Here is a 13,291-nt window from a genome sequence, read left to right as displayed (position 1 = left end):
GAAAGTATGGGTACAAATCTGAAGAGGTAGTATTGCCCTGGTAGGAGGCATTGTGGGAACCCCAAAGCCAAAATTTATCAGTGCATTGGGTATAGTTTCCCAGCCAACCTTTGTCAATGTGGTACTTAACTTGGGGCCAATACTTCCATTTGGAATTCCATACTCCAGTGGAATGACAACAAAAACATAGGCCTTTTGTGGTTCTGGTGTATCGAATGTATCGGTAGGGAATGTCATTCATTTCAGAAGGTGGGGCTGCAAAGAGGCCACTCTGATTGTAAAGCAGGCCTGCCAAAACAACATCAGGATCCTTGATTAATCCTGGTATAAGGGACATGTCTGCAACCTTCCTTGGGTGTTCATAATACAAGGTAGCATTCTCCCCATATATTTGGAACATGTGTTCAGCATGCTTTATAAAGGCATTACCCACTACCATTGGGCCTCTCTGGAGCCACAAGCACATCAATATGAACAGAAGCTTCATTTTCATTTTCTCCCTGTAGGCCTTCAGGGTTGAACCTTATCAGTTCCGGCTCTGGGTTGGTGTCACTACTGTGTTCCTCCTTATATATGCAGAATAGAATGATCAGAATCAAAAGGAGTGAAGTTGAAACAATTATATAAGGTAGCAGGTACCAGAAAATACCTTTTGGCGAGATATAGCCTCCCGCTCGGCCGCACCCAGTGGACTTATTAGTGGTCCCCGGGCTCTGGTCGAGCTGGTGCGGTCAACTCACTCTGTATACACTCTGCAACTGCTACCTTGAAGGGACCTGTGGGTGGTGGAGGGAAAAAAGCTACAGTGACCAGTACAGCACAGGGAAATGCTCCTTGGGGAGGTGGGTTGGAGAAGCTGCGTACGGCTCTCCTTGGTTCCCCTGTATGTACTCTTTCCCCTGTATGTGAACCTATTGTCTTGGACCTGCTTGTGCCCAATCTGGTATGTAGAATTCCCAAAAAAAGAAAGGAATGTAACAACCGTATGCAGTTACCCAATCCACCCACTTATCACGAATGTCCCACCTTTTATCTGCCCTTGTTATTGTTATTTGTACTAAGGGTTTATATGCAAAGTCTGGCTGAAATCTGGGATTAACTGATATTTTAACTGGTAGGGGTCCTCCCATACGCTGGTGCAGCTCCCAAATCTCCCGGTGTGCGTAGACTCACTGGCTTCCAGGTGCAGTGAGAGCAGACCTGTAGTCCCGTTGCCCGTGCTCCTGCCCGCTTCCGGAGGGGCTAGGTGCAGGGGTTCCTGGTGAACTTCAACTTCAGAGGGTCAGATGGGTTCAGCTCACAGTTCCAATGTCCCTCAGACCACTTCAGACGAGAATGATGAATCCACGGGGTTACTTCCGCTACCTTTACCGCTGTAGGCGTGGCCAGCAGAACTGTGTAGGGACCTCTCCACCGAGCCATCAGTGGTTCGCTTTTCCACTCTCGCACCCAAACCTGGTCTCCCGGACGGAAAGGATGGACTGGATCAGCTAAGCTGATGGGAGTGCGTTCGAGACACCACCTGTTTAAATCAAGAGAAATACGACAAAGAGCCTGGATTTGCTCTGCTGTTATCTGTCCCCCCACCTGAGTTAAGTCTGCTGTAATTCCCGTGGTTATTGGAGGGGGTCTCCCATACAAAAGTTCGAAAGGAGAAAGTTTCAGTCTCTTTGTTGGTGAACATCTGATCCTAAACAAAGCTATAGGCAACAAGTCTACCCATTTACAATGAGTTTCCTGGCACAATTTTGCTAACTGTGTTTTGAGAGTCCGATTCATCCTTTCTGTTTTCCCTGAGCTTTGAGGTCTATAGGCCGCATGTAGTTTCCATTGTATTTGCAAGGCCTTGCATACACCATCCACTATTGATGCAACGAAAGCTGGACCATTGTCACTGCCTATACATATTGGTAGACCAAACCTTGGAATGATTTCTGTTAGGAGGCGCTTTACTACTTCCTGGGCCTTTTCTGTTCTAGCAGGATAAATTTCAGGCCAGCCCGTAAGAGAGCATGTGAAGACCAAAAGCGCTTTATACCCTTTTGCCTTGGGCATTTCCGTGAAATCCACTATTAAATTCTCCATTGGCATTAAGCCTGTTTGCTGTATTCCTGGTGGAGGTACTGGTCCTTGCTTGGGGTTGTTTTTAGCACACAGAAGGCATGCGCGTGATACTGCTTCTGCCAGCTGGGATATCCTAGTTATGTAAAATTGCCTATTCAGGCTTTCCCACAATGCTGTGGACCCATAGTGAGTGGACTCATGATATTGTTTCACTATGTCCCTGCCTAAGGCTTCCGGGACAAATACTCGCTGGTCTGGTAGGATAAACCATCCATCCTGTGGTGGCATTCTGTACCCCCCCCCCTCTTGTTGGGCCCATTTTGCTTCTGCTTCCGTGTAAATGGGTTTTATTTGTTCTACATCAACTGCTGTAGGAAAAAGAGAAGCGGTTATAGAGGCAGGTGGCGGTGGTAATAGAGCAGCCCGTTTTGCAGCTAGATCTGCAAATTGATTTCCCTTTGCTGTTTTTGTGGTTTCCTTGCTGTGGCCTCGGCAATGTATGACCGCCACCTTCCTTGGAGCTCATACAGCTTCCAAAAGCGCTTCTAATTCCGCGCCATATTTCAGCGCTTTTCCTTCTGCCCCAATGAGCCCCCTTTCCTTCCACAAGGCTCCGTGGGCATGTAAAGTTAAAAAAGCAAACTTCGAGTCTGTGTAAATGTTTACGCTACAGCCAGCTGCTAGCTGAAGAGCTCTGGTTAAAGCCACAAGTTCTGCTTTCTGCGCTGAGGATGAAATTGGCAGAGGCCGTGCTTCAATGACATAAGTTTGAGTAACCACAGAATATGCAGCCCTCCTTTGCCCCTCCTTTATGAAGCTGCTTCCATCTGTGAAATATTCCACATCTGGGTCTTTTAAAGGCTCATCCTGCAAATCTGGACGGCTAGAGTAAATTGCGTCCATTACTTGAATGCAATCATGAGGCTCATCGTCCACTGACTCGGGAAGGGGCAACAAGGAAGTGGGGTTCAAGGTGTTTACAACTTGCAAATGTACTTGTGGGTTACCACATAAAAGCCCTTGGTATTTTGCCATGCACTCGTTAGATAGCCAATAACTTCCTTTGTATTCCATTAATGTCAAAACAGCATGAGGCACATTCACATAAATTTCCTGTCCAAAGGTGAATTTAAATGCCTTTTTGACCAATAAAGCTGTTGCAGCTACTGATCTCATACAAGGTGGCCATCCTTTTGCCACTGCATCCAGCTGCTCTGACAAATAAGCTACAGGTCTTTTCCAACTTCCCAATACTTGCGTCAAGACTCCTGCTGCAACTCCAGATTTCTCATGAACATAAAGATAGAAGGCTTTTTCTGGATTTGTCAAGGCTAAGGCTGGTGCCTGCATCAGTTTAGACTTTAACTTATTGAAAGCTTTCCTTTGCTCTGCATGCCACTCAAAATGAGCATTCTCTCTGCCCTTTGTGCTTTCATAAAGAGGCTTTGCTAGGGTGCTAAAATCAGGGATCCAAATGCGGCAAAAGCTTGCTGCCCCCCAAAAACCTTGCAATTGCCTGCGGCTTGTGGGTTCCTTAATGATACATATGGCTTCCTTCCTTTCAGATCCCAACGCCCTCTGCTGGTGAGAAATGTGAAAACCCAAATATTTCACTGTCTCTTGGCAAATTTGAGCCTTTTTCCAAGACACCTTGTATCCTGCCTCCCAAAGGAGATAAAGCAAATCCTCTGTGGCCTTTTTACAAGTCTCATAGCTATCACATCCAAGCAATAAATCATCTAGGAATTGAAGAAGAATTGTTTTCCCAGGTACTGAAGGGAATTTAGACAAATCCTGGGCTAAAGCTGTTCCAAAAAGTGTTGGCGAATTCTTGAATCCCTGAGGCAACCTGGTCCACGTTAACTGAGTTTTTGTCCCCTTGTAAGGATCCTCCCATTGAAATGCAAATATTGGCTGGTTCTGAGATGCAATGCGGCAACAGAAAAATGCATCTTTTAAGTCCAACACTGTAAACACAGTTGCCTCTGATGGAATCAATCCTAGGAGATTATAAGGATTGGGCAAACAGGGATGCAATGTCTATATTAAATTATTAATCCTTTTCAGATCTTGGACTGGGCGAAACTGATCCGAATTAGGCTTACGTACTGGAAAAAGTGGAGAATTCAAGCTGGACTGGCACTTCACTAAAAGTCCATATTGCAAAAACTTGTCTATGTGCATCTGCATTCCCTCTGCTGCTTGTCTTGGGATAGGGTATTGCCGAGTTGCTATTGGCTTTGCCCCTGGCTTTAGGTTTATTATGAATGGTGCTATGTTCTTTGCCATGCCTGGTGGGTTGTCCTCTGCCCATACTCCAGGTGGGGCTCTCAGATTTTTAGGAATCTGTGATTTTTCCCTTTGGGAGTCCTTATTTGATAAAGCCACCATCATTTTCCAGGCCTGTTCTCTAGGGACTCCTACTGTAACAATCCCTGTAGCAGCCTGGGGTAATTTCATTTCTGCCCCTTTTGGTGTGAAGGTAATTTGGGCTTGAACCTTTGACAGAAAGTCACGTCCCAGCAAGGGAATGGGGCATTCAGGCACATACAGAAATTGATGTGTAAGGGTTTCCCCTCCAATCTGGCATTCTTGAGGTTGCAGAAACGGTTTAAGGACCCTGTTGCCCGTGGCCCCCACAATTGTCACTGCTTGGTTGCTTTTTGCTTTTAACGGCTTCGTGAGCACCGAAAATTGGGCTCCTGTGTCTATCATAAAATTTACTAAGCGGCTCCCCAGTTTGACCGAGACCATGGGCTCTTGGGAGCCTAATGAAAGAGTTGAGCCCGGTCTGTCCTATGCATTCTCATTCTCATATTCCTCCAATTGCGCTAATCCAACAAAATCTCTGCTACTTCCTCTGTTCCTCACATATCTTCCTGCTTGCATTCTTCCATGCTGCGATCCCCATCCACGTCCACGTTCCCTCTGTTCCCTGAATCCACCTTCTCCCTCTGTTTCCCTTGCATCGGGACACTCCTGTTTCCAGTGACCTTCCTTCCTGCAAATTGCACACTGATTTCTTCCCAATGGCAGTCCCCTTCCTTTTCCTCTTCCACGTGCCCTATTTGAACCTCTCCCTTGGGCACCTGCATCAAATGCTGAGCCTTGACTGATGGCTGCAGCCAAAAACACTGCCTTTTGCTTCAATTCCCGAACTTTGTCCTTCTTAACCTCATTTTCCCTGTTCAAGAAAACCTTTTGAGCGATTGCTAGGAGCTGTTCCATTTGCAATGTTTCAAAGGCATCTAACTTTTGTAATTTCCTCCTTATGTCCAAAGCACTCTGAGCCACAAATGCCGCATTTACCATTTGCTTACTTTCTGGGGCTTCTGGATCAAAAGGAGTATAGATTCTATATGCCTCCATTAAGCGTTCCAAAAAGTTGGAAGGAGATTCATCACCAAGTTGAACAATTTCAGAAATTTTTGAAATATTTGTAGGCTTTCTGGCAGCACCCTTTATAGCCTTTAAAACTTCCTGCCGATAATTGTCCAAGGCGTCCTTATCCCTATCAGGGTCCCACCCTGGATCTGAAAGTGGATATCTGGCACGAACCCAAGCATCCGGATTATTTTCAGAATTGGGCACCTGGGCTTTGAGATTATTATCTGCAGTGGAATCTATTCTTCTCCTTTCCTCAGAGGTGAAAAGAGTCATCAAAAGATGTCTGCAGTCCTGCCATGTAGGCAGATGGGTTACCATAATGGAAGCAACTAAATCCAGCATGGCCTGTGGTTTCTCTGAAAAGGGTACTGTATGTGTTTTCCAATTCAATAAATCTGTTGTTGTAAAGGGGACATATTGGAATGTGATAGTTCTTGCAGGCCAAGGACCAGTTGGTCTGCCCTGCCCATCCACAGGACGAGAATTTTGGGGCCCTAAGATTGCCCTCAGGGGAAGCATCGGCGCTGGTGCCCCCTTGTTATTTCGTAAGTAATAACCTCCCTTAGGAAAACTAGGCGAGGCCGGGTTTTGAGATGTGCTAGGCAAATCAGTTTCTCTCATTTTTAGGACCAATTTCTGTCCAGAATCTGTAATAGCATCCATCAATTTCCATAAATTTGAGCTGTCACGGCTTTCTGGGGTTTTCAATGAATTAATTTGTTCTCCCCAAGCTCCAGACATTTGAAATGTGCTGGTTCCTCCTTCCGCTCCCTCTGTCTGTGTCTGCCAGGCTGACATGTCCTGGTTGAATTTTTCCTCGGGAGGGGAGGGTAACATGCTTTGATCAAAAGCTGTAGCTTGTTTTGGCTGGGAAGGCAAATCTGGAAGGCTAGGCACATCCAGCGATGCTTGAGAAGGTGGGGCAGCCTGTAAGACGCTATTTGTGGCTTGCAAAGAGTTATTTATAGCTAGCTGAGATTGGCTGGGCATAGGGATCTGTTGGGTTTCTTCTGCCGGTATATTTTGAGGTGCCAATACTTGCTCTGAAGGCGGCAATATCGCTTGATTTCTGTTGCTATAGTTATATGGAGGGGGGAGGATTCCCTCTTCCTCCGGCGGAGCAACATAAATTTTCCTGTCAGTTGCAGAAGAATTTGTGGTTGTCCTGGCTCCCTGCCTTACAGCAAAAATCTCACAGCTGCTACCACTTCCTTTCTTTATTTTGAGCCAGTCTGGATTTCTCAAACATATTGTAATCCATTTATTGATATAATAATACTGCTCCTTATATAAATCCGGTTTTTGCATTATTGAGTCCATAACTGCTCGACATAATTCTATTTTAAATGTTCCTTCACGCGGCCAATTTTTAACCTGGCCGGGCCAATCCTGTTGATAATATTTCTTTAAAATCTCCTTACTCGGTCTGACCTCTCCTGGTTCTTCTGGAAAGACTCTTTTAAAATTCTCTAACATACATTCTAGGGGTGTACAGGCTTGAACGTTTTTTGAACATTCCCCCCCCCATTTCTTGCAAAAAGCTTTTCCTTTTCACCAGGCAAAACACTTTCAGCCAGGCAGCTTTCAAAAATAGGACAAGGAAAACCCACAGCACACTTCTCCCTCACTCTTTCATTCGGTCATACATACACAGCCCTTTTCGCCCCCCTTTGCTTGCAGCGAAAACACTTGGCAAAGAACTCACACAGTGCTTTTTCTCTATCACACCCCCCACAGCTGTTTTTTTTCCCCAAACCTTTTTCTGCAGAACCTGTTTTCCTATCCCTTGGCAGACCCAGCTTCTCCTCCCTTCCCTTTTGGGATCCTTTCCCCTTTAACGGGAGGTTACTGGTGGATCGCTCAGAGTGGCGATCAAGCACTCATTTTTATCTTTACTCACCGTGAGTTTCTTTCATGGCGCGCCTTTCCTGTTGGCTCACGTTCAGATTCTCCCTCGGTCATTGCCTTCGCCCTGACGGGAGCCCATGCCGAAGGCGGTTGCCTCCCTCCTTCGGAAATGATGTCCGATTGGCGCCAGGAGTCGAAACAAGGTCCCCCGACGTGTCCCCCCGCCCAGAGCTAAGCAAGGCTCTTTTGGGGTAAAAAAACCCCTACTGGCCTGTATGATGCGAGCACGGCACCAAATGAAGCACGTGAACGTAAGCAGGTACTTGCTCGTTGTTAAAAAAGGATCAGGCAGACTCAGCAATGGAGAATAAGAAGGTGAAGTTTATTGCCAGGCAATAAGGACCCAGTTTGGAATCTCTTCCAAAAGGAACTGGGACCCCGATTGACAGAAATCCAGAGGTCCTATACCTGAGTAGATCACAGCAAATCATTGATCATGAGACAATCATGAGACAGTCACGATATTGTCAGCGAAAATTAGCCAATTAGCAAGCTTCTTGCCATGCTTCCAGCTCCTGGTCAAGCACTGGTCAAGCACCGAGTTCTAGTTCTGCTTTCCGATGCTTGCAGTGACGCTCTGTCTAACCTCTCCCCTAGTTATGACAGGACAGGGAGTTTGGAGATTTTGTGGTTTTGCTCTTCCTGTTCTGTGGATTAATTTTAACCTGTATCTGAGGGGATTTTGTACCAGAATCTCTGATTCACGTCTTCCCCTTGTCCAGGGTACACGGATGTTTGTAGGGGAAAGGCCGGCTCCTAATTTTGCTGTTCCAAGCAGTATGCAGTTAGCTAAGGCACAGCTTCCCTTTGATTCTAAATGGATTATAAAATACTGTAAGCCTTGATTATGTGTGAGCATATATGAATATATTGATTTCTGATAACTGATTATATGAATAGCATAGGGGTAGCCCTTCTTCCTTGCCTCAGTACAAAAAATGGAAAAGGGGGGAAACCACCAAAGAGGAATTCAAACAAATAGCCAGCACGTGTAGACACAAAGTCAGAAAAGCTAAAGCACAGAATGAACTCAGGCTTGCTAGAGAGGTTAAAAGCAACAAAAAAGGCTTTTATGGGTATGTTCGTAGCAAAAGGAAGAAGAAAGAAACAGTGGGGTCACTCAGAGGAGAAGATGGTGAAATGCAAACAGGGGACACAGAAAGGGCTGAACTCCTCAATGCCTTCTTTGCCTCAGTCTTCTCCGATAAAGAAAACAATGCCCGACCTGAAGAATTTGGAGCAAATGATTCAGCAGAGGAAACACAGCCCAGAATAACTAAGGAGATAGTACAAGAATACTTGGCTAGTTTAGATGTATTCAAGTCTCCAGGGCCAGATGAACTGCATCCAAGAGTATTAAAAGAACTGGCAGATGTGATCTCAGAACCACTGGCAGTCATCTTTGAGAATTCCTGGAGAACAGACGAAGTCCCGGCAGACTGGAGGAGGGCAAATGTTGTCCCTATTTTCAAAAAGGGGAAAAGAGAGGACCCAAATAATTACCGCCCAGTCAGTCTGACATCAATACCAGGGAAGATTCTGGAGCAGATCATTAAGCAAGCAGTCTGTGAGCACCTAGATAGGAATACCGTGATCACCAATAGTCAGCATGGATTTCTGAAAAATAAGTCATGTCAGACTAACCTGATCTCGTTTTTTGACAGAATTACAAGCCTGGTAGATGAAGGGAACGCAGTGGATGTAGTCTACCTTGATTTCAGCAAGGCATTTGACAAGGTGCCCCATGATATTCTCGTAAAGAAGCTGGTAAAATGCGGACTTGACTATGCTACCACTCAGTGGATTTGTAACTGGCTGACTGACCGAACCCAAAGGGTGCTCATCAATGGTTCCTCTTCATCCTGGAGAAGAGTGACTAGTGGGGTGCCACAGGGTTCTGTTTTGGGGCCGGTCTTATTCAACATCTTTATCAACGACTTGGATGATGGACTCAAGGGCATCCTGATCAAATTTGCAGATGACACCAAACTGGGAGGGGTGGCTAACACCCCAGAGGACAGGATCACACTTCAAAACGACCTTGACAGATTAGAGAATTGGGCCAAAACAAACAAGATGAATTTTAACAGGAAGAAATGTAAAGTATTGCACTTGGGCAAAAAAAATGAGAGGCACAAATACAAGATGGGTGACACCTGGCTTGAGAGCAGTACATGTGAAAAGGATCTAGGAGTCTTGGTTGACCACAAACTTGACATGAGCCAACAGTGTGACGTGACAGCTAAAAAAGCCAATGCAATTCTGGGCTGCATCAATAGGAGTATTGCATCTAGATCAAGGGAAGTAATAGTGCCACTGTATTCTGCTCTGGTCAGACCTCACCTGGAGTACTGTGTCCAGTTCTGGGCACCACAGTTCAAGAAGGACACGGACAAACTGGAACGTGTCCAGAGGAGGGCAACCAAAATGGTCAAAGGCCTGGAAACGATGCCTTATGAGGAACGGCTAAGGGAGCTGGGCATGTTTAGCCTGGAGAAGAGGAGGTTAAGGGGTGATATGATAGCCATGTTCAAATATATAAAAGGATGTCACATAGAGGAGGGAGAAAGGTTGTTTTTTGCTGCTCCAGAGAAGCGGACACGGAGCAATGGCTCCAAACTACAAGAAAGAAGATTCCACCTAAGCATTAGGAAGAACTTCCTGACAGTAAGAGCTGTTCGACAGTGGAATTTGCTGCCAAGGAGTGTGGTGGAGTCTCCTTCTTTGGAGGTCTTAAGCAGAGGCTTGACAACCATATGTCAGGAGTGCTCTGATGGTGTTTCCTGCTTGGCAGGGGGTTGGACTCGATGGCCCTTGTGGTCTCTTCCAACTCTATGATTCTATGATTCTATGTGTTGTTTTGTTTTTGTTTGGTGTTATTGTTTTTACTTTTGCTTTTTGTAACCCTTGAAAATTTTAATAAATATCAACATGAATTTGATAAATATCAAAATAAAGGCCATCAACATGGGATAAAACATCCCCTACCACTCTCTGGAAACCATTTGGATCCATTAAGTGGCGGGGGGGGGGGGGACCATCCGAATTGGTCCCACCTCCCTGCAGAAGGGAAGGGTCGCGGAGAAGACATACCTTCGTAGTAAATAATATACAAGAGAAGACAGTATGTAAACAACTTAAAGCAGGTGTATATCTGAAAGAATAAAGGTGAGACAATAACTAGTCAATTCGCACATACATAGTTAATGCCCCCATTCCCATTAATACAAAGAATCTCTATAGAAACTTACCTGTCCCTATCTGCATGTTTCCATCAGGAGGAGCATAAAAGAGGACAATGTCCTTCAGTTTGTTAAACCTCCTTAGGAAACATGGGTAGGGCTCACAAATTTAAAGACATGGCAGTGGAAAGTCCACAAACACAGCTGCATGTAATTTCATGAATCCTGCGAACTTTAATGTTGAATTTAATTCATGTGGAACTAGTGTATTGTCAAGGACGTAGCTGGATCAAATGCCTGGGAAGAGTCTGACTCTGGGGATGAAAGAATGCTGTTACAGAGGGAACCAGAGTCTGACTCTGGAGGTGAGGGAATGCAGTCACAGACAGAGCGAGTGTGGGTTTTTGAACTGAAGAGCGAGATTTCTGGAGCAAAAGTGAGAGGGTGTTTTTCGTGGTCAGCTTGCTGGAAGGGGAAGCCAAGCGGTGGGTAACTCCCCTCCTTGTTAATGGACGTCGGGACTTGTCAGATCTCGACTCTTTCCTGAAACTAATGGATACAATGTTCCAGGACCCCCAGCGGGAGGCAGCCGCTTCCCGACAATTACTGAGCTTAAAGCAGGGGAGTAAAACAGTGGTGCAATACACAATGGAATTTAATATGTTGGCTCAACAGCTAGGATGGGGGAAGAAGGCCCTCACAGCGTTGTATCGGGCTAGGTTGAACAGGGTGAACTGGATGAGCTAGCCAGAATGCTCCCCTCTCTTCCTTGGAGGGTTTGGTGCAGACATCACTGCAACTGGATCAACACACAATTGAACGCAGAGCAGAGAAGAGGGGGCTGGGCAGGCAGGCATTAAAGATGGCCAACATTCCTGACATTCCTGTATGAAGGCTTGGCAGTACGCCAAGGGAGAACACGGAGGGGGAGGAAGTGATGCAGCTTGACTCAGTGGGCGACAGGTCTCAGATAGCTCCGGCAGAAAGAGAAAGGAGGAGGAGAGACTGTGCTTCATCTGTGGAAAAGCAAATCACATCGTGAGGCAATACCCTAGCAAAGGAGCAGTGGGTTCGCTTTCAGGGGCAAGCGTGGGGGAGAGGCCCGACCTGAATGAGAAGTCAGTGGGAAATGAAAGGTCCCAGTCCCACTAGGAGGCCCAGGACTGGGAGTAAGGTAATCTGAAAGGCCTCACCAAGGTCCAGTGATTCCAGGACTCACCTTGCTTCCTGTGCTACAGTTTCCAGATGGAGGCCGGACACAGTTAAGAGCCCTCATAGATTCAGGGGCTTCTACATTTTTTGTGGGTCAGGACTTTGTGAAGGAATATGGCCTGCCCACACAGAGACTGGCAGCTCCACTTGAGGTGCAAACCATAGATGGGAGGCCTCTCGTATCAGGGAGAGTTTCACATGCAACTGTACCACTGATTTTGGAACTGCCTGGCCACAAGGAACAAATCACATTCCACATCACAAAACTAACCACCTATCCTCTTGTGTTGGGGATGACGTGGTTATCCAATCCAGTGATAGCGTGGAGGCAGCAGTCCATAACTTTTGCCTCAGCTTATTGCCACCTTCATTGCCTAGGTATTGAGGGCCCAATAGTGGCAGCTGCTGGGGGGTGGAAGTATTGCGATCGCTAACAGGAGAGGAAGAGCTGTTACCGCTGTAATTCAAGGACACCCCCCCCCATGCTGCCTCTACAGCTGCCTCTTGGTGAATAGGAGGCACTGCTAGTCTCCTCCCACCCTAAAGAAGAAATGGTGGGGGCTGCCCTCTAAGGTCTTTTTGGCTCTGCACTTTGATTACCACTTCAACCATTGAGTATGGTTGATTTGATCCCCACCCCTGTGTTCCCAATGTAGTGTTAATGTATGTTTATGCATGCAGAGAAAAAGGGCAAGAAAGGGTTACTTTTGGAGTGCTGTATAATGTGGGTGTGTTTGTCTGCACCTGTAGCTAGTTAAACATGTGAAAATGAGTCAGCAATCGTGATAATGACTCAACACAATCTACAGTATAAATGCTGCTGTGTTTATGGCAAGTTTGCCCTTGACTGGAGTTTAGTCTGTATGGTGTATGTATGTACATACATAGATCTGCATTACTGCCAGTAAAGCAACTGACTCTTCTTAGAAGTTACAGATAGGTAGCCGTGTTGGTCTGCCATGGTCAAAACAAAATAAAAAAATTCCTTCCAGTAGCACCTTAAAGACCAACTGAGTTAGTTCTAGGTATGAGCTTTCGTGTGCATGCACACTTCTTCAGATACACACTTAGAAGTGTTTGGCATTTCACTGGTCTTTTGCACACTCCGCTGACATTGGGGTGGGCACTCTGCACATCTTCACTGACCCCTTTTTTCCCTGGCAGGGAGGGGCACCATTTTGTGGTTTTCCTCAGGTGCCAAAATGTCATGAGTTAGCCCTTACAAAAAGGCTGCTGAAGTTTAAATTATTGGCAGTATTGACAAGTTGTTCCCATTGGGAGATGCTGACGGTGCTTTCTTAGGAAAGAATAGCAGCAAGCTTTGCATCCAGCCTGACTTTGCATTTCTCGGGTGTGCCTCTTTTCTTCCACAGGGTTCCGCAACTTTAATGTTGATGACCAAATGTCAATCATTCAGTACTCCTGGATGGGCCTGATGATTTTTGCAATGGGATGGAGATCATTCACCAATGTGAACTCTCAGATGCTCTACTTCGCTCCAGACTTGGTCTTCAATGAGTAAGTGCTATGAGACAATG

At 46.0% G+C, this 13,291-nt stretch overlaps 1 protein-coding gene across 1 annotated transcript in view; it reads left to right on the top strand.

Annotated features, from left to right (window-relative positions):
* The window catches only part of LOC309333191 (androgen receptor-like), a gene marked incomplete at its 3' end in the record, with an annotated part of 490,100 nt that overhangs the window by 392,982 nt on the left and 83,827 nt on the right, over positions 1-13,291 (top strand). Inside the window, 1 exon segment of the mRNA XM_081846590.1 lies at positions 13,127-13,271. Within this exon segment, the coding sequence (XP_081702716.1) occupies positions 13,127-13,271 (145 nt within the window).

The sequence above is a fragment of the Podarcis erhardii genome, assembly GCF_964252035.2.
Source record: "Podarcis erhardii genome assembly, chromosome: W".
Classification (NCBI taxonomy): domain Eukaryota; kingdom Metazoa; phylum Chordata; class Lepidosauria; order Squamata; family Lacertidae; genus Podarcis; species Podarcis erhardii.
The sequence above is the reverse complement of the archived record's forward strand: the minus strand, read 5'-3'. Positions and strand labels throughout refer to the sequence as shown.